General features: G+C 44.5%; 1 protein-coding gene across 8 annotated transcripts in view; it reads right to left on the reverse strand.

Annotated features, from left to right (window-relative positions):
- Positions 1 to 596: 596 nt before the first annotated feature.
- The window catches only part of LOC139390170 (myocyte-specific enhancer factor 2C-like), a 95,426-nt gene continuing 70,707 nt past the window's right edge, over positions 597 to 25,315 (reverse strand). For 2 of the 8 annotated variants that reach the window (XM_071137398.1, XM_071137400.1), the window contains exons 4-10: positions 21,369 to 21,512; positions 17,424 to 17,598; positions 16,582 to 16,629; positions 4,552 to 4,727; positions 3,150 to 3,279; positions 2,375 to 2,510; positions 597 to 2,140 (exon numbers count right to left, since the gene is read on the reverse strand). In XM_071137398.1, coding sequence (XP_070993499.1) covers positions 1,798 to 2,140; positions 2,375 to 2,510; positions 3,150 to 3,279; positions 4,552 to 4,727; positions 16,582 to 16,629; positions 17,424 to 17,598; positions 21,369 to 21,512 — 1,152 coding nt within the window. In that variant the 3' untranslated portion in view covers positions 597 to 1,797. Of the gene's footprint in view, positions 2,141 to 2,374; positions 2,511 to 3,149; positions 3,280 to 4,551; positions 4,728 to 16,581; positions 16,630 to 17,423; positions 17,602 to 21,084; positions 21,223 to 21,368; positions 21,513 to 25,315 lie in introns of all 8 variants that reach the window. The other 6 variants (XM_071137396.1, XM_071137397.1, XM_071137403.1 and 3 more) reach the window with 3 other exon arrangements.

Consider the following 25,315-nt stretch of genomic DNA (forward strand, 5'->3'; position numbering starts at 1 on the left):
AATAGACCACCGATATACTCAACAGCTTGATTATTTGACACAAATACAATTTGGAACTATCAAATAAATATTGTAATCTGGATTTATGTGGTGTCCTGCACACAAGTTTGGGTCTCATTGTAATAATTGGCAAAGGATTTGCAGTGAAAAGATTAAATAAAATGTTCAAAATATACAGAATACATGGGTCAAAGGTCCCATCAAAGAGGATTTTGTTGGATATTGTTGTAGAAACTGACACATGCACAAATGGGCCATCATGGGTGATGTCAAAAATGTTCATTTGGCATGACGCATGTCATCTGCATGGGCATTAACCCCAAGTTCCAATCCCCACACAGTTTCCACAAATATGTTGTTTGTCAGCAAAGAGATCTATCTTTCTGAATTTACTCACAAACACAACTCTGTTCAACTGGTTCTCAAGGTTAGACTAAATACGCCTCTGAACAGCACTGTCCCAGGCGCAAATAAAACAAAAAAACAGACAATATGTGCAATTGCACATAGAAAACTCCACTAAGAAAAAAAAGAAAAAACATTATTATATATATTTATATATTAGAAAGCTATACACAAGCATGTTAATTCACAGATTTTTTTTTTTTTAAAGATTCTTAATATTATCATTATTATATATAATTAGAAACACGTTTAAAAACGAAACCTCTAGAAAGAGAAAACAGTTCAGCTAAGCATGGGTTCTCAGTCTGTTTTCATGGCTTAGGGTTTTTTAATTTCTCATCGGACTATCCGTCTTATATTAGCAAAGCTATCAAAAAACACATTCTGGCTTATAGAAACTACAAAAAGCCACAAAATTGCTTTGCATTGTATACCTTTCATATGAAAATATAAGCAAGTCTATCGTACAACAGTTTTTTTTTTACTGAATATTTCATACAAGACCCAGGGTTTCTTGATTCAACTAACATGGCTCTTGGGTAAAAGGATGGTCCTATCAATGTGCTCCATGTTTGATGAGGAGCTTTATGTTTAGCATGGGTTCTCTCATCTTGATTCCTCACATCTACCAATGGGCCTGTGGGGTATACCTGTACAATCCTTCAAATGTTGCATATTAGCTTTCATTTTGTATATGAATAATCTGTAATGTATAGCCACGTTTGACCCCTCCCCTTTGCCCCTGCCCCCTCTATTTACATAAATACGTTGAACCTGCAACATGACATCATCTATCGTAACATACATTTTGCAAGGGAGAACTACGGAGAAAGTTAGCAATGAAATTGACTCTGTACACATGTATTGGTTGACCAACTCAAGTGCTAGGCTGTTCGCTCAGCAACATACGCTCTCAATTTTCCTCCAGTCACTGATTATCATTGAGGCAAGTTGTAAGTACTTTTACAAAACAGAGTACCTGACTTTTTTGTGGTTTATTTGTTGATATGCATATATTTACACATACACACACGTGTAAATATCTATGCATCATTTTTTTCCACACGGCACAAATAATGCATAGCTCCCCACCAAAAATATCCCTAAACCCAACCAACACCCATTTTATCTTGGATCACCAGTCCCATCCCCACTGCTTTATAGAACTTCAATATGTATAGCACACATACTCCGCAAAAAGAAAAAAGAAAACATTACAGTTAAATTTAGAAAAGCGTGCCCCCCTTCCTCCAATGAAACAGAAAGAGAGAGAAAAAGAGAGAGAGAGCACGGGGTCTGGGGGTGAGTGACGTGTCGCGTGTTGATATAGAGGGCGATGGTGTCGAGGCATCATTACGTCGCAGGGCTTGGGCAACGGCCAACGCTGGGCTATCATGTGGCCCACCCTTCAGACAGGCGCACGCGTTTGACCGAGGGACTCTCGCGCTCGTCCATGGCGGGCCGAGACAGTCCCAGTGGAGAGTGGAACTCGTTCCTGTGCTCGTCCCGGTCGCTGCCCTCATGGGAGCTGCTGCAGCTGCTCAGGCTGTCGACAGGGGAGTGGCCCGAGTCCTGGCGGGACGACGGGTTATGTTGCTGATGGATGCCGTAGCACAACGGTGTGCTACTGGTGCGATCTCTAGGAGGAGAAACAGGTTCGGACTTGATGTGCAGGCTTTGAGCAGAAGGCAGGGAGAGATTTGAACTCTGACATAAGTGATTGCTATTGCAATTTCTGTAGGAAGGAAAGGAAACACAAGGGGTTACAGAGTAAAGAAACATGATCATGCACCCGCAGTTACACACAGGCACACACGTTTACTACAAATCGCCCCATTCATATATCATATCTAGTCAAAACATATCAATATGTATCAGTATTTTCACTATAGTTACACCAACAAGCTTCATTTCAAGCTTCACTTCTCTTTGATTTGTCTACTGCTTGTGTGTATTTTCATATACTCACCCTAGCTGACTGAGGGCCGAATGCTGCATGTTCTGGAGGTGTTGTTGTTGCCAACCGCTCATGGAGCCCAGGTGGAGGGAGCTACCACTGTTAAAGCCGGACAGGGAGGATAGGTCTGCACTGCTCAGCGAGTATTCTACACAGACATACACAGAGAGAGAAGGCAACCAGTCAAAACCAGTTCAGGCCAGTTCAACAAGGTTTGTAAAGTACATTTGTTTTGAATTATGGCTACTGAAATGAATAGTATAACAGTCAATTTCTTTCTCCTTATACATTGTTTCCTGCTGGGCCAACACAGGTGCCAATGAGTCACAAAGTGGGTGTGGGAGTGTTGCATTGAGGGATATATGTGTAGGAACAGCACCACCTGCTGTTAGGTTTTTGAAATTAAATGTTTTTAACATCACATTACGATGAGGCCATGTTTCAGGGCCGGACAACTTATTGTTGGCTGATTTTGCATTAAAATGCTATATTTATTTGATAATGAGCATGCTTGCAATAACTATCATGTCTGTGAAGTCATGCAATTCTGTATGTGTGAGATATAGATCTTATCAAATCAATAAGAATCAAATAAATCCTCAAATAAAAACATAAATAGCGGGGCGAGTGTGTTCCATGTATAGTTCACTTTCCAGACTCAATGATACCCTGAAAGTAGTAATAAGGACACACACACTGATGTAGAGTTTATATGTGACAAAGACTGTGTTTGTGTGTATATGCATGTGTGTTTGTGTAGAACATGTGTAAAAGCAGTGGTACTTACCAGTACCGTATGAAGTGGAGATGGCTGATGGGTAACCGCCCATGCCTTGTCCTGGTAGGGTGGGCGTTGCTACTGAAACCACAGGGGTGGCCAATGACTGTGCTGACTGGGAGTTGTTTATTCTCTGGTTCTATGAGGGGAAGAGAAAAAGAGAGACGGAAAAGCACGAGTGCCATCACAAATAAAGTCAGCACCAAAGAAAAAAAAGAGAATAAAAATAGACTTAGTTGTTTTGTTTTTTTGCTCCGCAGATGCTAGAAGAATGAACAAGATGCCAGCTTCTTGGAAATTAATCACTTGACACGCGGCACTGCTGAACCCTGCCAACCCTATCATTTACCACCCCTTCTGAGGTTCCGCTGTCTCTATAGTAACCCTGCTGGTCTCCATGGCAACAGAAACAGCGACGACTGGGAGAGGCACTTTATTGTGGCAGGGTGGTGCAGAAATTATGGCGGTTTAATGCCATATAAAAGTGTTCCTTTTGTTGCCTTTCATTTCCTGGTTCTGAGAGAGGGGAAGCATGTATGCTAAGGTGCCATGCAACGCCCCTCAAGCAGACATAGAAGGAAAGAATGAGGGAGGGGGTGGAATGAGTGGGATGAGAGAGGAAAGATGATAGGATGCAATGACTCAGACATACCACTAGGTGTCACCCTAGGTCCTGGCTAAACTACCCCCCCCTCATCCCAACATGTACAACGCATGCCGCAGATCATGGAGGTTGCCCCTTTGTGGACAACGAGGATCATCTTACTCTTTACTTCAATCCTAACCTTAAATTCGTAAAAAGTAATCACTGACCTTTGAGCAGCTCTTGGGAGCAACACAATTACACCCATAGAACAATAAGGCACTGGTTCAGTTAGGGTTGATGTACTTCTATTGTTAAAGCATAATGACTCGTCTCCCGTCTATCTAACTGAGGATGGTGGATGACATCTGTGTTTGGAGATTGTTATTATTTTTGGTTGCTAGTTTGAGTGACGGGCCAACTTACCAATAGCAGATTGACATCCTCAGACTGACGGCATTAGAGGGGAGGGCGATACATTCAAATTAGTTTCATTGGATGGAGGTAGCAGGCGGGTGTGGTACTAAGGATGGAACTGCTAGTAGTGAGGCTACTAAACAGAAGCTCATTTAAAAAAGGAAATTAATTATTACTGCTGTACTCCACTAACAGTCTATCTATCTTGTTAAAATCCTAACTTATGACAGCACATATATCGGACAGCCTCAGCCACTTAAAACAAACACTCAAGAAGACAATAGAACATATACAAAGAAAATCAACTGAAGGGACATGTGTAAAAAAAAAAGATGAAGGACAAACAGGGGTGAGGGGGGATGGGATCAGTACTGGAACTGGGCCTGGGGGTAAAGTGAACGAGCAACTCACCATGGAGGGCATGTTGTTCTTGGCTCCAGGGGGGATGAGCACGCGCAGGTCCGGCTTGCGGTTGTTCATGCCCAGGTTCATGGGTGGGGGAGACTTGGCCTGCATGCTCTTGTTCATGCTACCTGGAGAGGCCAGCAGACCGGGCGAGTTACGGTGGTGGTTCCCGTAGCCGTTGCCTAATGAGAAGAGAGGGAGACAAGAGAGAGAGAGAGGGAGCCATCAGTTATACTGTTCAAAAGACCGTCATTACTGTCTGATTGTCCTCAGACAACAGTAGCATGTCAAAGCATGTTTGCCGTATTCGGCGCTGCTAAAGACGGCGCCGAAGAGGATGGCTGACGTATTACATGCCCGTAACTGGCACTAAGACCGCACTGAACCAACTCTATAAGGCCATTAGCAAACAAGAAAATGCTCACCCAGAAGCAGCGCTTCTAGTGGCCGGGGACGTAAATGCAGACAAACTTAAATCAGTTTTACCACATTTTTACCAGCATGTCACATGTGCAACCAGAGGGGAAAAAAACTCTAGACCATCTTTGCTCCACACACAGAGATGCATACAAAGCTCTCCCCCGCTCTCCATTTGGTAAATCTGACCATAATTCTATCCTCCTGATTCCTGCTTACAAGCAAAAACTAAAGCAGGAAGTACCAGTGACTCGCTCAATAAGGAAGTGGTCAGATGAAGTGGTCAGGACTGTTTTGCTAGCACAGACTAGAATATGTTCTGGGATTCATCCAATGGCACTGAGGAGTATACCACCTCAGTCATCGGCATCATCAATAAGTGCATTGACAACGTCGTCCCCACAGTGACCCTATGTACATATCCCAACCAGATGCCATGGATTACAGGCAACATCCGCATCGAGCTAAAGGCTAGAGCTGCCGCTTTCAAGGAGTGGGACACTAATCCAGATGCATATAAGAAATCCCGCTATGCACTCAGACGAACCATCAAACAAGCAAGCGTCAATACAGGATTAAGATTGAATCCTACTACACCGGCTCTGATGCTCGTCGGATGTGGCAGAGCTTGAAAACTATTACAGACTACAAAGGGTAACCCAGATGCGAGCTGCCCAGTGATGCGAGACTACCAGATGAGCTAAATGCCTTTTATGCTCGCTTCGAGGCAAGCAACGCTGAAGCATTCACGAGAGCACCAGCTGTTCTGGATGACTGTGTGATAACGGTCTCGTTAGAGAATGTGAGCAAGACCTTTAAACAGGTCAACATTCACAAGGCCGCGGGGCCAGATGGATTACCAGGACGTGTACTCAAAGCATGCACGGACCAACTGGCAAGTGTCTTCACTGACATTTTAAACCTCTCCCTGACTGACTTTGTAATATCTACATGTTTCAAGCAGACAACCATTGTCCCTGGCCAAAGGAAGCGAAGATAACCTGCCTAAATTCGCATACCGCCCCAACAGATCCACAGATGACGCAATCTCAATCGCACTCCACACAGCCCTTTCCCACCTGGACAAAATAAACACCTATGTGAAAATAATGTTCATTGACTAGAGCTCAGCGTTCAACACCATAGTGCCCATGACCCTGGGACTACACACCTCCCTCTGCAACTGGATCCTGGACTTCCTGACGGGCCGCCCCCAGGTGGTAATGGTAGGCAACAACACATCTGCCACGCTGATCCTCAACATTGGGGCCCCTCAGGGGTGGGTACTTAGTCCCCTCCTGTACTCCCTGTTCACCCACGACTGCGTGGCCAAACACGACTCCAAAACCATCATTAAGTTTGTTGACAACACAACAGGTAGGCCAGACCACTGACAACGATGAGACAGCCTATAGGGAGGAGGTAAGAGAACTGGCAGTGTGGTGCCAGGCAAACAACCTCTCCCTCTATGTGAGCAAGACAAAGGAGCTGATCGTGCACTACAGGAAAAGGCCGAACAGGCCCCTATTAACATCAACGGGGCTGTAGTGGAGCGGGTTGAGAGTTTCAAGTTCCTTGGTGTCCACATCACCAACGATGGTCCAAATACACCAAGACAGTCGTGAAGAGGGCACAACAAAACCTTTTCCCGCTCAGGAGACTGAAGAGATTTGGTATGGGTACCCAGATCCTCAAAAAGTTCTACAGCTGCACCATCGAGAGCATCCTGACCGGTTGCATCACCACGCTACAGAGGCGCTACAGAGGGTAGTGTGTACGGCCCAGTACACCACTGGGGCCAAACTTCCTGCAATCCAGGACCTATATAATAGGCGGTGTCAGAGGGAAGCCCATAAAATTGAGAGAGCTACCAGTCACCTAAATCATAGACTGTTTTCTCTGCTACCGCACGTCAAGTAGTACCAGACCTCCAAGTCTAGGACCAAAAGGCTCATTAACATTTTCTACCCCAAGCCATAAGACTGCTGAATTTTTAATAAAATGGCCACCGGACTATTTACATTGACCCCCCCTCCATTTGTTTTGTACACTGCTGCTAGTCATTGTTTATCATCTATGCATAGTCACTTCATCCCTAACTAAATGTACAAATTATCTCTAACCTGTACCCCCGCACTGACTCGGTACCAGTACCCCCTGTATAAAGCCTCGTTATTGTTATGTTATTGTGTTATTACGTTATCGTTCGCTAAAAGTCTGTGTTTCAGACATAAGGAAGTGGATGGCTGCAAACGTTCTACTTTTAAACTCGGACAAAACAGAGATGCTTGTTCTAGGTCCCAAGAAACAAAAAGATATTCTGTTGAATCTGACAATTAATCTTAATGGTTGTACAGTCATCTCAAATAAAACTGTGAAGGACCTCGGCGTTACTCTGGACCCTGATCTCTCTTTTGACGAACATATCAAGACTGTTTCAAGGACAGCTTTTTTCCATCTACATAACATTGCAAAAATCAGAAACTTTCTGACCAAAAATGATGCAGAAAAATTGATCCATGCTTTTGTTACTTCTAGGTTAGACTACTGCAATGCTCTACTTTCCGGCTACCCGGATAAAGCACTAAAATAAACTTCAGTTAGTGCTAAATACGGCTGCTAGAATCCTGACTAGAACCCCAAAAAATGATCATATCACTCCAGTGCTAGCCTACCTACACTGGCTTCCTGTTAAGGCAAGGGCTGATTTCAAGGTTTTACTGCTAACCTACAAAGCATTACATGGGCTTTCTCCTACCTATCTCTCTGATTTGGTCCTGCCGTACATACCTACACGTACGCTACGTTCATAAGACACAGGCCTCCTGATTGTTCCTAGAATTTCTAAGCAAACAGCTGGAGGCAGGGCTTTCTTCTATAGAGCTCCATTTTTATGGAATGGTCTGCCTATCCATGTGAGAGACGCAGACTCGGTCTCAACCTTTAAGTCTTTACTAAAGACTCATCTCTTCAGTGGATCATATGATTGAGTGTAGTCTGGCCCAGGAGTGTGAAGGTGAACGGAAAGGCTCTGGAGCAACGAACCGCCCTTGCTGTCTCTGCCTGTCCGGTTCCCCTCTTACCACTGGGAGACTCTGCCTCTAACCCTATTACAGGGGCTGAGTCACTGGCTTACTGGTGCTCTTTCATGCCGTCCCTAGGAGGGGTGCTTCACTTGAGTGGGTTGAGTCACTGATGTGATCTTCCTGTCTGGATTGGCGCCGTGGCGGAGATCTTTGTGGGCTATACTCGGCCTTGTCTCAGGATGGTAAGTTGGTGGTTAAAGATATCCCTCTAGTGGTGTGGGGGCTGTGCTTTGGCAAAATGGGTGGGGTTATATCCTTCCTGTTTGGCCCTGTCCGGGGGTATCATCGGATGGGGCCACAGTGTCTCCTGACCCCTCTTGTCTCAGCCTCCAGTATTTATGCTGCAGTAGTTTATGTGTCGGGGGCTAGGGTCAGTTTGTTATATCTGGAGTACTTCTCCTGTCTTATCCGGTGTCCTGTGTGAATTTAAGTATGCTCTCTCTAATTCTCTCTTTCTCTCTTCCTCTCTCTCGGAGGACCTGAGCCCTCGGACCATGCCTCAGGACTACCTGGCATGAGGACTCCTTGCTGTCCCCAGTCCACCTGGCCGTGCTGCTGCTCCAGTTTCAACTGTTCAGCAACTGAGGTGCACCCTCGACAACTACTGTGATTATTATTATTTGACCATGCTGGTCATTTATGAACATTTGAACATCTTGGCCATGTTCTGTTATAATCGCAGAAGAGGACTGGCCACCCCTCATAGCCTGGTTCCTCTCTAGGTTTCTTCCTAGGTTTTGGCCTTTCTAGGGAGTTCTAGGGAGCAACCGTGCTTCTACACCTGCATTGCTTGCTGTTTGGGGTTTTAGGCTGGGTTTCTGTACAGCACTTTGAGATATCAGCTGATGTACGAAGGGCTATACAAATACATTTATTTGATTTGTTACTTTATAAAATGTTATTTTTAACATTAGTTTATTTGGTAAATATTTTCTTAACCAACAGTTAAGAGTTAAGAAGAGTTAAGGGCTTGTAAGTAAGCATTTCACGGTACTTGTTGTATTCGGCGCATGTGACAAGCAAAGTTTGATTTGACGTTGTACTGCGGAAACCATTACTTCAAATATTAAAATTATTCAACTAGTGGAGGAGTGGAGATGCTACTGTCCTAGAGCCAGAGAGAGAGGTCATTTTCACCCAGTGATCCCACACAATTCTCCCATATCCGCCTGATTTGGTTGGTTTGTGAGGACATATTCTTTCCTTTCTTCGAGAAATGTCCGTTTTACCTCTGTCACTGTCATTTACCCTGCATCTAGCCAGTGAGTCGTGTTAAAAACGTCAAATTATGGCCTTGGAGACCACAGAGGGACAGGACCCATCATTTGGCCATCAGCGCTAAACACATGTGTTGCCTCTTCTAGACAAAGACCCTGCTTTGGGGTAGACACCCAATCCACATTCCTCCTCTGACAGACTGACTGGAGGACTGAGTTTAGCACCCACGCCACACACAAACCAGTGGGGCACCCTCCCAGCAACATCCCATTAAAAACGAGAGAGAGAGAGTGAGCAGTGTATATGCTTTGTTTCTAACCCAATCCCGCAGCCTGCTTTTTCCCCCCATTCCTAGGGGTAGAACAGAGAGCGCAGTATGGACGTTTCCCACTTGAAAGAGGGGCAGGAATTATACGTTAGACATAAATGAATTTCCTAATCATATACTCCAGGGGAAAATGAGTCGCAGATGTCTTCCTGGGCAATTTCCCCCCGCTGATCTTCGTTTAATTTGAGAGTGAGGTTTTTGTTGTTTGGAAATGAAAAGTCTCGAAAGCTCAATTTGAACAATCTGAAGAGTAAACGACCGCTAGCGGTGAAAGAAAATGAGGCTGTGACAAAAAACAACAACTAGAAAAACAGTGTGCGCGCATCCATGTATGAGTTACTGTGTGTGTGTGCGTGTGCGTGTGTCTGCATGCTTGGGTCCCTATGTGCAACATTGTGTTAATATAGTGTCAGAGTTTATGTGTGAGTGTGTGTGTGTGTGTGTCAGATAGTACTTGTCTGTGTGTGTGACTTTGAATGTGTCTATTACTGTACATGTCAATGATGAATGCATGTGTCCATTGAGGTGTGTCTGTGCATGACAGTGTACGTGTGCACAGAGCATGTGTATGGATGCACCTGTGTGTTTTGTATGGGAGCCTCTCCTAGAGCCACTCCATCCAGCTGCCTCATCAGCTCTGCTTGCCTCTCTCTCATCCTCATCGCTGGACTATTGTGCTGTGGAGTGAGCCCACGTGGAGAGACATGAATAGCGAATCAAAACAGCCGGAAAAGACTAGAAAATATTGGAGAATTACGTGTAGAAAAACTGAGACTGTCCAAAACATCCCAGACTAAAAAACTTCAACGTGACAGCTATCAACGTATGTCAGGTCAAGTCAAGGTAAGGCTGTTACTGTACAGCCCATCTGATTCATAGCTCCCGGCCCAGAGGCTGAGTGTACGGTGAGGAAGGGATTTCAGGCAGCCATTTTACATTTCAGGCTCTAAATATGACAGGAGACTGGCCCAGGAGATGGGATTTATTACCTAAGGCAGGCAATTGGCAAGCGATGTGGATGCTAGAGGTTCTCTACAGCTGCTAGTGACTGGTTTACAGTAGGTTGATCTGAACTGAAGACACTTGGATTATAACATGGATTGGGTACGGATCTTAACAACTTGGCTACAGATAAGCAAATACAGTAGCAAGCATCTGACTACAGACATGCAGCCGCTCTGTGAGTCCAAGACATCAAGACATGATCGTTCCCGACACTGAAACTGACAGTCAAACCTTTCTCCTTCTACCGCTACCACCTCACGCTGCAGAATAGAGCAGTGAGTTGAGGCAGACAAGAAGCAACCGTTTTGAGGAAGTACCCAAATGAAAACTCACTGTCCAGATAAGAGTCAGCGACATCATCCGATTTGAAGTGGAGATGCAAAGGTGAAGGCTATTTATGTAGGCAGAGGAAGTCTGGGGATGCCACACTGTGACTGTACTCTAACACACTGGCTGCCTTGCCTAAAGGTGCAACTTTCCACATATGCCTATTGGGCCTCATGCACACACACAGACAGACAGACAGACAGACAGACAGACAGACAGACAGACAGACAGACAGACGACACAAGACACACACATGGCTGGTGTGGTTAAACCAATGTACATTTAACTGTTACTGAACAATTTCTGATGTCCTGTTGTGGTCTAACGGGTGTGTTCCATCCCACTTTCGATACGCAGGCACTTCCGTTGAGGTTTGGCCTAACGTGCATTGAAATCTGAATCCACCAACTGAACTATGGCGCCATGCTAGTTAACTAACTAACACCTTCTACTGTATCTATGCAGACTATGGACAAAGATATAGGGATCATTGAGCTTTTTTTTGTAAGAATAGGCCTTGTGTCTTCGTCTCAAGGCTCTTGTCTTGGACTAGAGGATTGGCAAACAGGACAGAGTGCATCTATGTTTCTGTTGAGCTGTGCCAGGGTCTATTCTGTGTACTGTATATCTACACTGTACAAAACATTGTTATTTCCATGACATAGACTGACCAGGTGAATCCAGGTGAATGCTATGATCCCTTATTGATGTTACTCGTTAAATCCAATTAAATAAGTGTACAGTCGTGGCCAAAAGTTTTGAGAATGACACAAATATTCATTTTCATAAAGTCTGCTGCCTCATTTTGTATGATGGCAATTTGCATATATTCTAGAATGTTATGAAGAGTGAGCAGATGAACTGCAATTAATTGCAAAGTCCCTCTTTGCCATGCAAATTAACTGAATCCCCAAAAAACATTTCCACTGCATTTCAGCCCTGCCACAAAAGGACCAGCTGACATCACGTCAGTGATTCTCTCGTTAACACAGGTATGAGTGTTGACGAGGACAAGGCTGGAGATCACTCTGTCATGCTGATTGAGTTCGAATAACAAACTGGAAGCTTCAAAAGGAGGGTGGTGCTTGGAATCATTGTTCTTCCTCTGTCAACCATGGTTAGCTGCAAGGAAACACGTGCCGTCATCATTGCTTTGCACAAAAAGGGCTTCACAGGCAAGGATATTGCTGCCAGTAAGATTGCACCTAAATCAACCATTTATCGGATCATCAAGAACTTCAAGGAGAGCGGTTCAATTGTTGTGAAGAAGGCTTCAGGGCGCCCAAGAAAGTCCAGCAAGCGCCAGGACTGTCTCCTAAAGTTTATTCAGCTGCGAGATCGGGGCACCACCAGTACAGAGCTTGCTCAGGAATGGTAGCAGGCAGGTGTGTGTGCATTTGCACGCACAGTGAGGCGAATACTTTTGGAGGATAGCCTGGTGTCAAGAAGGGCTGCAAAGAAGCCAATTCTCTCCAGGAAAAACATCAGGGACAGACTGATATTCTGCAAAAGGTACAGGGATTGAACTGCTGAGGACTGGGGTAAAGTCATTTTCTCTGATGAATCCCCTTTCCGATTGTTTGGGGCATCCGGAAAAAAGCTTGTCTGGAGAAGACAAGGTGAGCACTACCATCAGTCCTGTGTCATGCCAACAGCAAAGCATCCTGAGACCATTAATGTGTGGGGTTGCTTCTCAGCCAAGGGAGGGGGCTCACTCACAATTTTGCCTAAGAACACAGACATGAATAAAGAATGGTACCAACACATCCTCCGATAGCAACTTCTCCCAACCATCCAGGAACAGTTTGGTGACAAACAATGCCTTTTCCAGCATGATGGAGCACCTTGCCATAAGGCAAAAGTGATAACTAACAAAACATTTATATTTTGGGTTCATGACCAGGAAACTACCCAGACCTTAATTCCATTGAGACCTTGTGGTCAATACTCAAGAGGCAGGTGGACAAACAAAAACCCACAAATTCTGACAAACTCCAAGCATTGATTATGCAAGTATGGGCTGCCATCAGTCAGGATGTGGCCATGGGCGGATTGCAGAGGTTTTGAAAAAGAAGGGTCAACACTGAAAATATTGACGCTCTGCATCAACTTCATGTAATTGTCAATAAAATATTTTGACACTTATGAAATGCTTGTAATTATACTTCAGTATTCCATAGTAACATCTGACAAAAATATGTAAAGACACTGAAGCAGCAAACTGTGGAAATTCATATTTGTGTCTTTCTCAAAACTTTTGGCCACGACTGTAGATGAAGGGGAGGAGATAGGTTAAAGAAGGATTTTTAAGCCTTGAGACAATTGAGACATGGATTGTGTGTGTGCCATAAAGATGGTAAATGGACAAGACAAAATATTTAAGTGCCTTTGTACAGGGTATGGTAGTAGGTGCCAGGCGCACCGGTTTGTGTCAAGAACTGCAACGCTGCTGGGTTTTTCACGCACAACAGTTTCCCGTGAGTATCAAGAATGGTCCACCACCCAAATTACATCTAGCCAACTTGATACAACTGTTGGAAGCATTGGAGTCAACATGAGCCAACATCCCTGTGGAACGGTTTCAACATCTTGCAGAGTATACGCCCTGACAAATTGGGGCTGTTCTGAGAGCAAAAGGGGGTACAACTCAATATTATTTTCTACATTCAGTGTGTGTGTGTGCGCGTGTGTGTGTGTTTGTGTTTGTGTTTGTGTGTGTGTGTGTGTGTCAAGCCTGTGTGCATGTGCCTGTGACCTATGGAGATATAGAGAGAGAAAATGAGAGCAGGTCGATGAAGGGTGTCCCACTCCCAGCTTTAGAACACCTTCCATGTCCATTTGTGTATTTGCAGTATGTAGCTGTCAGCAGCGGTTTGATCTTTGCTCTGCCTGCTTGTTTCACCGTGTAGGAGAATGAACCAGCCCCTGTCACCTCTCAGTAAAAACACTGTCACCTCTCTGTAAACACACACACACACACACACACACACACACACACACACACACACACACACACACACACACACACACACACACACACACACACACACACACACACACACACACACACACACACACACACACACACACACACACTTTACACATAATAGTGCCCTCAAAGCTCATCAATAGGCTAAGTCCCTGCCACACCGCTTTTACACCAAGGAGGTGACAACTCGACCTTCCAGTATCACACTGTGTCATGTGTTGCTTATCAATCAAATCTGTCTAACAATGTTGGCACCCGTGGCATGAGTGGCACAAGGGGCGGTGTGTGTGTTTCTCTAAGAACATCTGCAGCAAACACTAGGTCAAAACACTCACCACTGACAATTTGCTTTTCAAAGTAAAAGCGAACAAATAACCTCTGGAACAGCGGCCACCTCACACTGAGTCACACACAACCCAGAACATCATTAAAACCTATGACCGGCTTCACAGAACGCTTCCATCTGTGTCTCTCCCTGTTTCTCCCCCTGCACACATGAATGGCTGAATATTCATCATGGGGTTTTTCCCCCTGTAAGATTTAAGAGGGACTTTAATGGAATATTTTTTAGTTCCACATGAATCTCTCTCCATGGCGTGTTTTCAGCGCACTGGGTCCTCACAGAGTGCCTCTATTCATTGCCGCGGTGACACAAAGGCTACATTTGAAGCACGCTCCGGAGCACGCTGCCGACGGAACACACACTAGAACAAACGACTCTGTTGTGTGTGTGTGTGTGAGTGTGTGAGGGGCCAGACAGAGGGACCGGGCTCTGACCCCTACCAGGGAGCCCTGGGGACCAGACAGGGCTGCCCAGCTGTGCTCCCTTGACCCCCCCTACCCCTTACTGAGAAACTAACCCCCCCAGACACAGTCTAATACTCTCCCCTCTCCTTCTGCTGTCTGTGCCCTATCTGTGAGGGCTTCTCCAATTGCCTATTAGCTGACTATAAGACAAACCGTTGAATATAATCTGTACAGCAAATTGTGACCACATATGACCCCACAAACACACATGTAAATCCATTCAAACTCATGCAAATAAATGCAGACACACACAAACACATGGCCTGATTTACTTTCCACATGAACATTATGGCATGGCGAGCCACGCCCATGTTAAATTTATTTTGCTCAAGACATATGATAGTAGATAGCCTATGAATGACTTAAAATATCCAAACAAAATGAGACGTATGTGTGTTGTCAGGATAGAGGAAATAAACAGTGGTTAAAGGGTCGTATAATGCAGTGTGATGATGCTCAGCTCATTAAGACATAATGCGCACACGTGCACACACAGACACACACACACACACACACACACACACACACACACACACACACACACACACACACACACATTAAGCTCATCAATAAGCTAAGGACCCTGGGACTAGGTTCTACAGCTGCACCATCGAGAGCAGTTGACCGGTTGCATCACTGCCTGGTATGGCAACTGCTCAGCCTCTGATCGCAAGGCACCCGTGGCATGAGTGGCACAAGGGGCTGTGTGTGTGTTTCTCTAAGAACATCTGCAGCAAACACTAGGTCAAAACACTCACCACTGACAATTTGCTTTTCAAAGTAAAAGCGAACAAATAACCTCTGGAACAGCGGCCACCTCACACTGAGTCACACACAACCCTCTGTAGTAGAGGGTGGTGTGAATGGCCCAGTACATCACTGGGGCTAAGCTTTCTGCCATCCAGGACTTCTGTACCAGGCGGTGTCAGAGGAATGCCCTGAAGGCGGTGTCAGAGGAAGGCCCTGAAAATTGTCAAAGACTCCAGCTACCCTAGTCATAGACTGTTCTCTCTGCTACCGGCAAGCGGTACCGGAGCACCAAGTCTAGGTCCAAGAGGCTTCTAAACAGCTTCTAGCCCTGCCATAAGACTCCTGAAAACCTAGTCAAATGGCTACCCAGACTATTCACATTGCCTGCCCCCCCCCCCCCCCCCCCCCCCCCTCTCCTCTTGACACCACTGCCACTCTCTGTTGTCATCTATGCATTGTCACTTTAATTAACTCTACCTACATGTACTGTTCTTACTAACTCAACTAACCGGTGTCCCCACACACTGACTCTGTACCCCCCTGTTAATATTGTTCTTTTTTTACTACTCCTCTTTAATTGCTTGTTACTTTTATCTCTTGTTCTTATCCATATGTTTTTAAACTGCACTGTCGGTTAGGGGCTTGTAAGTAAGCATTTCACTGTAAGGTACTACACCTGTTGTATTCGGCGCATGTGACTAATACAATTTGATTTGATTTGATTTGACACATAGAAAGAGAGTGCAGAAGACAGAAGGATGAATAAAAGCATAGGTATAACACCTCTGATCCCTAAGATCCCTAAAACTCACATACACAGCACCTTCCCTTTTGTGATTGAATGTCTTCCTACCCACTCTAATATCATTTTCTTTCCTTTTTCCACTTGTTAGAGAATTGCTGAGCCGAGACCAGGATGTACCACGGACCCAGAACTGGACAAACATTCCCTAAGGAACTCCAAGACCATTAAAATCAACACGTCAAGGACAGGAACTCAATTTTAGTTTAGGTTGGTATTAGTCATGCGTTTTATGGTCTGGGTGGGAGAGTGGGTGCCCTGTGTGTGTGTTTATCTGTGTGTGTGAGAAGGAGGATGCCATCCTTACCAGCACTGCTAACCGCACCAGTGGTGAGGTCAGCACCCATGAGGCCACCTGAAAGATGAAAGAGGGATGAGAGGAAAAGAGGAAAACATTAGAGGAGAGGCCTCCCTCCTTCACACCCACATCCCATCAGCTCCCTTCTCCTCTCTCGCCTTTCAGTGACACTCTGTCTAAGTTACTTTAACCATCAGCCCCTTCTTCTTTTGTGCCAGGGCTGATGTGTGTGTGTGTGTGTGTGTGTGTGTGTGTGTGTGTGTGTGTGTGTGTGTGTGTGTGTGTGTGTGTGTGTGTGTGTGTGTGTGTGTGTGTGTGTGTGTGTGTGTAAACCCAAATGCCACAGCTTTCCAACAAACCATAAGTTCTAGTCAAACGGACGCTGCGAGTGGATACTGGACGATAGCGTATTTGTATTTTTAAGTCGTGCGAGGTGGAGGAGTGGGAGGAGCGTGAGCATGTGCGGTTAGTGTGGTGGCGGCAGCGCCAAAACTCATATTTACTTTGTGCCGGTGCGCGGTGCATCCAGGCCTAATGACAGGGTGAGGGTGTGGGCAGCAGGCTACTGCCCAGAGGGACAAAATAGAGCCTTCAGACAACAATAACAAACCGACAGGCCTCATGTGCTTATGTCACCAGTAACTTAAAACCTATACATAGGGCCTGACATCCCCAGGACAGTGCCTCACAGTAAATGGAGGGGATTGCTGACTTGGTTTGAATGTAATATTCAGTCACCTTCCCTTAAATTAACTATCAATCAGTAGAGCTGACCTTATTTCCTCTGTGCGTTCCCCTGAATGGTTATGGAGGGCTTCTCTTTAAAGAGTTTGTGTTTGTTTGTGTGTTACCTGCACTGGCAGGTCTGTGTGTGACACCGGGGGACATGCTGTTCCTCTGCATGTGGTGTGCCAGGGGCAGCAGGTTGTGGTTGCCTAGGGAACCTCCTGGGTGGCTGTAGATGAGACTGTTCTGGTTGCTAACGGGGATGGAGACCGGCATCTCGTAGTTGGAGGGGGCCACGCCCTGCTGAGAGAGAGAGAGAGAGACAAAAGAGGAAGAACGCATGATTAAACACAATAGAGAGACAAAACAAACGAACACAACAATAGAATACACAGGCATAGAGATAACTGTTAAAGATTACAGTGGAAGAGAGAACCAAAAGAATCCAACGCTAAAGAAATATCACAGCTCGAATGAAACCGTGAGCGAGAGAAAGAAAGCGATAAAAGGAGATAGAAAGAACAGTCATACGAAAAAAAGGGTCAACGGCCAGATAATGTCACAACCGAAAGGGACTTTTACTTGTCACCCAGGAATGAGAGAAAACAATGTGTTTGTGGAATGTGGACTCTCTCTTCCCACAGTGGCATCTTTAAAGGGTCAGCCACCGTCTACCATGTGAATATACTTGTCTCTCTACGTCCCCATCGTTGACTCTCGGTGCCTGTTTTCACCCTTTGATTAACATGGTGACCTCCTAACGTAGCCGGCTTCCAGGGAAAAGAACGTGAATCTCAGAAAACACAACAACAACAACTTTTCACTGTGTGGTCATTGTTTCTCATTCCAATACACATATCCTTTTGAAGCAGATAGGGAATCTGATATCGTCTACTACAAATGTACTCGTTCTGAATTTGCTAAATTTTGTGGAGCACGATGTTGGAAATCTATATATGATTTTGGTAAATGTATATTATATAAACACCATCCTCAGGTTTTTACTAAAATAGAGGTATGTCTCTGTCATGTCGAGATCAAGTGTTTTTTAAGTGGCAGGTAAGACTAGCAGCATGTGGATGAGGTTGGTTGGTAGCTAGGCCCCTAGGCCCCAAGCGACAGATTCGTCATGTTTATCGTGTCACTCCACCATAGGGCTTAACCTTGGGAGTGCCCTGGAAGTGGTCGCTCCTGGATGTTAGCTTAAAGAAGTAGAAAATATAGTCCTAATTGTAGCCATGTGTCCCAGAGCGATGGAAGGGCTCATCAGTGAGAGCATCAGCCAGGGGAAATCGGATATGAGCTCTACCTCGTCTTCTTTTTCAATTTTCTCTCCCCTGTAACTTTTCCCTTTTAGCCACACAAATAGAATTTTGTGGGGTCCAAAAGCCTTGACTTTCACCTCGTCTTCATTGCCATCTCTCCCTCTCTCTCACACTCTTTTCGGGCTTTTGCTGAAGCCCTTTGCAGACGCGGGTTAGCCAGCAGTCTTGGGTGTCGGGTTGATTTCTTAAATTGCTCAAAAGTGAGCACCTCCTATTCTATTTCACGTTTAAATATTTTCATAATGTGTGTGTGTGTGTGTGTGTGTGTGTGTGTGTGTGTGTGTGTGTGTGTGTGTGTGTGAGTGAGTGGGTGGGTGGGTGGGTGTGCGTACAGTGGGCCCCCTCTGCAAGCTGTCATTTCAGTGGTGCCATCCTTCCTGTTTTCACTCATCCTCCCCTGTGACCTAGAGGCCCTATGCTAGGCAGACGTCATGACCACATACTGAACTGCCACTTGTTGTGTGCAGACACCCTTACTGCCACTGCTCTCCCCCATCCAAACCCCAACCCTAACCCAACCTCACCCCGACCCGGCCTCTAACCACAACACCCCCTCCACCCTCTCTACAGTACTCTGCCAGAGGTTACTGTTCCCTTTCGATGATCTACTGTGGAATCATCTCTTTCTCCATGGCTATAATGCTAACCATTCCAATATGGGCGTTTGTATGGAGAGCGGAGCTCACTTGGCTTCCATTGAGAGTGGCATTCATTTTGTGGTTGTTTGGGACTGACTAACTGCTAAGACCTTTATTTACTCTGTGCAGTTGAAGTTATGGTCGACACTGGTCCATCTCTACAGTCACAACTGAGTGATCATTGAATGACAGCGAGGTAATATATTGCTACTGATTAGATGTGATTTTCACCACCTTCATTATTACAACTGCACTCCTCGCCCTCTCCACTGTAAAAAAATAAATACAAATGTTGTATCAAATAAATATTATTAAGTTACTGGTTCCACTGCCTTAAAAAAAAATTGTTGGCCCAAACATGAGAAAACATAGTCAAAAATGATGTCAACTTAAAATGATATGTTTGTTCAAATTGTCTCATGTGTTCAATCAACTAGAAATGTATATTTGGGCATCTTACCTAAAAAAAAAGGCAAAGTGCTTTTAACATACAATGTTTTCAACTTACGTATTTGACACACATGATTACATTGTGCATGTTCCTTTATACATGTTCTCACCTGGGATTTGAACTCACAACTTCTTGGTTCACAGCATTCCAATATTCCTGCTACGCCTCCATCTCTGTGTCAATTACTGATTTCATCTGTATTGCTACACTTTGCTCTTCAAAGTAAATCTCGGCTCTGTTAAAAGTACACTCAAGGAAAACAATTGTATTTATCGTAGTGTTTAAGGAGTAACATTAAAACAGAATAATATGCCATACAAAAATGTGACAACTATCTAGAAAAAAACTAAAATTGCTTAAATAAGTAAAACAAAGCAATGATGAGAGAATAACTGATAATTAACTGATAATTGACACAAGCATGGTGGCGTGGCAGTAATGCCATGAAGAAGTAGTTGTGTGTTCAAATCCCAGGTGCGACATGAACAATAATTACTGTACAAAAGAACATGAACAATGCAATTATGTATGTCCACGTGTGTCAAATACTGCATGTATGTTGAAAACATTGTATATTAAAAGCACTGTTTGTGTAACTAGTTTCACATACTTTTTTGTTGAGGTAAGATGCCCAAATAATAATTTGTGGTTGAAAGAATGTATGAGGCAAGTTGAGCAAACACGTAAGTTGACAGAATTTCTGCCAATGTTTTCTCAAGTTGGAGCCAGGTTTGGGCCAACATTTTTTTTGTTGTTCTGGGAACACTTTGACCAAAAGTTGAGTAAACAAAAGAAGTCTGGAACCAGTTACTTATTAGTAATGAGTTGAATCAACTAGACTTGTGGGTGTTTTTTTTTTTTTTTTTTTTACAGTGAGGGAGGGCCTTCATTTAATGTTTTATTCACATTTATGTAATGAGGGCTACAGTAGGGTGTGAACATCTGCACAGGTGTGTGTGCCTATGTGCCTGTTGTTTTCGAGCCTTAGCATCTGTCCCTCTGTTGTTTCGGGTGACTGAGCTGTGTATAGCGTGGGCGCAGGAGAAGAGGAACTGCATGCAAACCACACCACTCCTGAGAGCCAGGCAAGGGATCATGGGTAAAGGGTTAAAGGTGTGATGTCACAAATGGAGCCAGAGGTTAAAGAGTGTGAGAGGCGAAGCGCGCACTATACTTGAACTAAACCACTAAGGTAATGACGCTTAGATGAGTTAGCTGCTATGAATACACGCATGTATAGGTGCTTCAAAGTATGAGGAAGTCTTATCTTGTGTTTTTTTCTCCAGACGTGCAGGGTTAATTTGGATGCTTGTTACTCAGCGTCCGCCATTTAGCCAGCTGAGACTGCATGCTGTGTAAGTCCAGTACTTACAGGTATCTTATGAGTTTTGATCATGTGATCAAACTCCTCATTTATCTGTTTGTATTTCTCCTCAGTGCGCGGGGTGAGGGTGAGAGCAGACTCGAGCTCCGGGCTCTCGCCACCTTTGTTCTCCTTCTTGCTTAATGCCTGCCGGGTCCCACCAATAAAAACCCATCATATGGACAGCAGACACATGGATGGAGGAAGGGAGAAAGAAAGAAAAGAAAGAGAGAGAGAGAGAGGGGGGAGAGAAGGGTGAGAAGAAGGCTCAGGGAGTGTCGGGCGGTACTTACACACAGTCTCTGTCTGCTGATCATCAGATCAATGTCCTCATTTATTTTCCTGTACTTGTCCTCAGACTCGGGGCTGTGGCCGACCGAGTCGTCTGCGTCGGGGTCGGGGCTGTCACAGCCGTTTAGACCCTTCTTTCTCAACGTCTGCAAACAGAGCAGTCGCACAACACAGTTGAAGGGCAGGGGAACAGGGCCCAGAGTAGAGCAGGGGAGAGGAAATGTGAATTACGCCCTTGTTAGAATGGATCCTGAGAATGGACTCAACTGACCGAAGGAATGATGAATGAGATGTGTAAAAAAAAAAATTTTTTAAAGTGTGTGTGTGCCTAATGTGTCACAGAGGTTAAAGTGGGTACTGACGGGCTAAATGGGATGTGGTCCTTGGTGTGGCATAAAGTGCTTTGACAGGATCTATTCCCATGTCCATCAATGTGGGATGGGATGGAGTGGGGTGGGGACATAGCGGTGTCCTTGTCAACAAGTTAACATGTAGCTAAACATTCAGAAGAACATAAATGATTTAATAGCATTCACTAACAATACATGAAATCCATACTCCTCTCTCAAATGAGGCGCCATGGGGACTATATACATTGTAATCACACAGAGACACAGTCAGTGATGAACATTGAAATAAAACATATTGCTGACATTGGCAGCTGAGGAGGCCGGAATGGGACTGTTATGGCTACAGATGTATGTGTGCGTTGGGTTTGTGTGTGGCAGGTCTGTGGTAGTGTAAGAGTGTGTGTTTGACAGACTGTGTATACAGGCAGCAATCTCTCTCTTGGCCACCTGATGGCCACCTGATCCTGTTTCTGTGGCCACAGCACCCCCCCCCCCCCCCTTTCTCTCAATGCCACCGAAGGAGGAAAGGGAAGAGAAGAGCTGTCTCTCTATCCCTCGTTAGACCAAGATATACAGTATCTCACTAAAGTGGTAGTGATACAATTATATCTAACATCGTTTCTCTGCACGTGTTGTTTTTGTGTATCTACAGCACGTGTGTTTTCATTTGTGTGTTTAGGTATGTAAGCAACAAGCTCTCACAGTCTCACTGCAGAATTAGACAACGTTTATCCACATTTCTCCAAAACAACGCATTTCAAAGTTGCTCCAAACACCACCTTTTGAAAGTTAAGGGTTAAGGTTTTAGATAGGGTTAAAACATAACGTTTAGGCACTCATTCTGAATGGATAAGGTAAGAGTTAAGGTTTAGGATAGGGTTAAAACTAAAAAACTAAAAACACGCAACCTTCTGATCCAGGTTTCGGATAGGGTTAAAACATTACATGCAGGCCCTCATTCCGATTGGTTAAGGTAAGGGTTAAAGTTTGGGATAGGGTTAAAACACTTCTTTTTTTAAACGAGTGTCCTCTAGGGAAAAAAACCACACATAATTTATTCATAGACAATATAGCATTCATTTGTTATATCTGTGTCCATATTGTCCATGAGTTTTGAGTAGATAGACCATATGGTTCAAGAAAATAGCCTAATTAATGGACAAAGCATCTAATCAGCAATGGCATTATTTTCAATTAACTCTGCAACTCTTCCAACTATTGACTTTATTCACAACTGCTGCCAGTTTGATGCCAAAACATTGACAACAAATACATATTGATATAGTAAAATAAATACAGTTTGTAAAAACAAATCTATAAAGGAAATGTCATGCTGAAACACCAATGGTATTCACTAAGTTGATGGTTTATATTTCGGATAATGTTTTACAGCTTTGTCATTCTATATTTTATTTTTAAATCATCTTATTCAATTATTTAATATATTTTACATGTGATGATGCCACACAGAGGGCCAGAGATAATTACAGACACCTGTGATAATCTGAAGTACCCAAAAAGGCCACGAGATGTTTTGTAATAGATTACATGAAATTCTTGAAAGATACCAAAATTCTGGTAGTTTACTGGTAAACTTCTAAAGTTTCCAGTAAAATACCCTCCCTTTGCAACCCTACTCTTGAGCGATCTGCATATGCTTGTGTGTTTGTTTATGTGTGTGTGTACATACACACACACTGCAGTGTTGAGTGCAGAGATGTGTCCCATATTGTGTCGATTAGATTTACAGTGAGTGAAGTAGTGAAATGAAAGGTGTAGCAACTGATAGTTAGAGCTTCCATCAAAGACCCACTTCCCTCCCCTCCCTCCCTTCCCCTCGCTCTCTCCTCCACAGAGGCCGGCTTTAATAAAAGGAGATTAGTCTACAGGAGGAGTATCACAAACCCGCTCCTGTCTGAGCAGACGACAGCGCTTCACGCTTTCATCTGGGCTTCCCTATCACACCCACCAATGTAACTACATTATCTTTAATGCAGCTTAGATTTGATGGTGATCATATGTGTGTGTGTGTGTCTCAATGCTAGAGACAAATAGAGAGAGTGAGATAATGGGAGAGAGAGATGCTAAAATAATTTAATCTCACCATTTTATTCTCCTCATTTGTGTGACACTCTGCTTGTCGTCGCAAGCAGAGAAGCGCACTACTGTAAATTGATAGAAGTGACTAAGAGTGAGCCGCCTGTTTCTAAAACAAATAACACTCCAGTCATCTCTGATGTCAGGAGAATAAAGCTATTTTTAAAGTGTGGTTTTAGTGAACTGAGGGCTTCGTTTGTGAGATCGCTGTTTGATGCCGGAGGCGTCTCGTGGTGAGGTAGCGTGTCAAGATTCACTAGCCTCTCTGTCCCTCTCTCTCTGTCTCTCTCTCTCTGTGTCTCTGTCTCTCTCTGTGTCTCTCTCTGTGTCTCTCTCTGTGTCTCTCTCTGTGTTTCTCTCTGTGTCTCTCTCTGTGTCTCTCTCTGTCCCTTTTTCAAATATTTGGGGACTTTGCTCTGGTCTTTAGTGTAGTTGTGTAGTACAGTAACAAACTGTACTACAAACTTGAGACCCATATGGCGTGACTGATATGGGGCAGTGGGCCTGTCTGGGGGTGTTGATGAGGTAGTGGGACGGAGGGTGGGAGTGTCATATGACTTTGAGGCATGTGGCCCTGGCTTAGCTTTCCACCGGGGCTCAGCAGTTTAAGGGTGCCATGCAAGGTCACTATGCCACTCATCCCAGACATGCCCACCTGTCAGGGACATCACACCTGTTGCCAAGTGCTGCCATCCAGCCCAGCAGCCAATCAGAGGCAATGCAGCCATGACATGGCCATAGAAGGCCTCTCTCTCTCTCTCTCTCTCTCTCTCGAAGTGTCTCGCTTCCCTCTGTCGTTGTGGCCCATCGACCTCTCCTTAGTTCCCTGCCTCTCTTACCCAGTCTACTCCGTCATCCACTGCTGCTCCAATCGTGGCCTGCTGTTTTAGATCCACTGACATCATCTCAAAAGCGAGAAAATAAGTGGCCAGTGTATAAAAACGATAAATAAAAGTAAAAATATACATTTTCCCGCTAATGTAATCATAGTCGATATAGAGAGAAAGATAAATACACCATGTCAAGAAATGACAGGAAAATAAACAACTGTTCAGGGGATATGTAGATAATGCAAACATAGTGATAAAACACCTCACTCACGTCAAATGCTCAAATCGACGCTGTTTTATTCCCACATATTTTCACTGTCATCAAATGTTTCCCGTCTGTCTATCTAAAAATAATAATTGTGAGGGGAGAAAAATACCTCGGTACGAAGACCAAGATGCTGACATCTTAATAGCAGTTGGAGATAAAAGCTCCGTGATCCACAGTCCAAAGCTATATTGATGAGTGGAGAACAATCTAACAAAGCAGACAATAGACCATCCTGGACACACTTTGAAGTGAGAGAAAGAGAGAGAGATGAGAAACAGAGGAAGCAAGACAGGAGGAAAAGAGGGATTGAGAGAGAGAGAGAGAGAGAGAGAGAGAGAGAGAGAGAGAGAGAGAGAGTGATGCAGAAAGAAAGCAAGAACGCGAGAGAGGAAAGACTGCTCGGC

Source organism: Oncorhynchus clarkii, chromosome 30 (assembly GCF_045791955.1).
Source record: "Oncorhynchus clarkii lewisi isolate Uvic-CL-2024 chromosome 30, UVic_Ocla_1.0, whole genome shotgun sequence".
In the NCBI taxonomy this organism is placed as follows: Eukaryota; Metazoa; Chordata; class Actinopteri; order Salmoniformes; family Salmonidae; genus Oncorhynchus; species Oncorhynchus clarkii.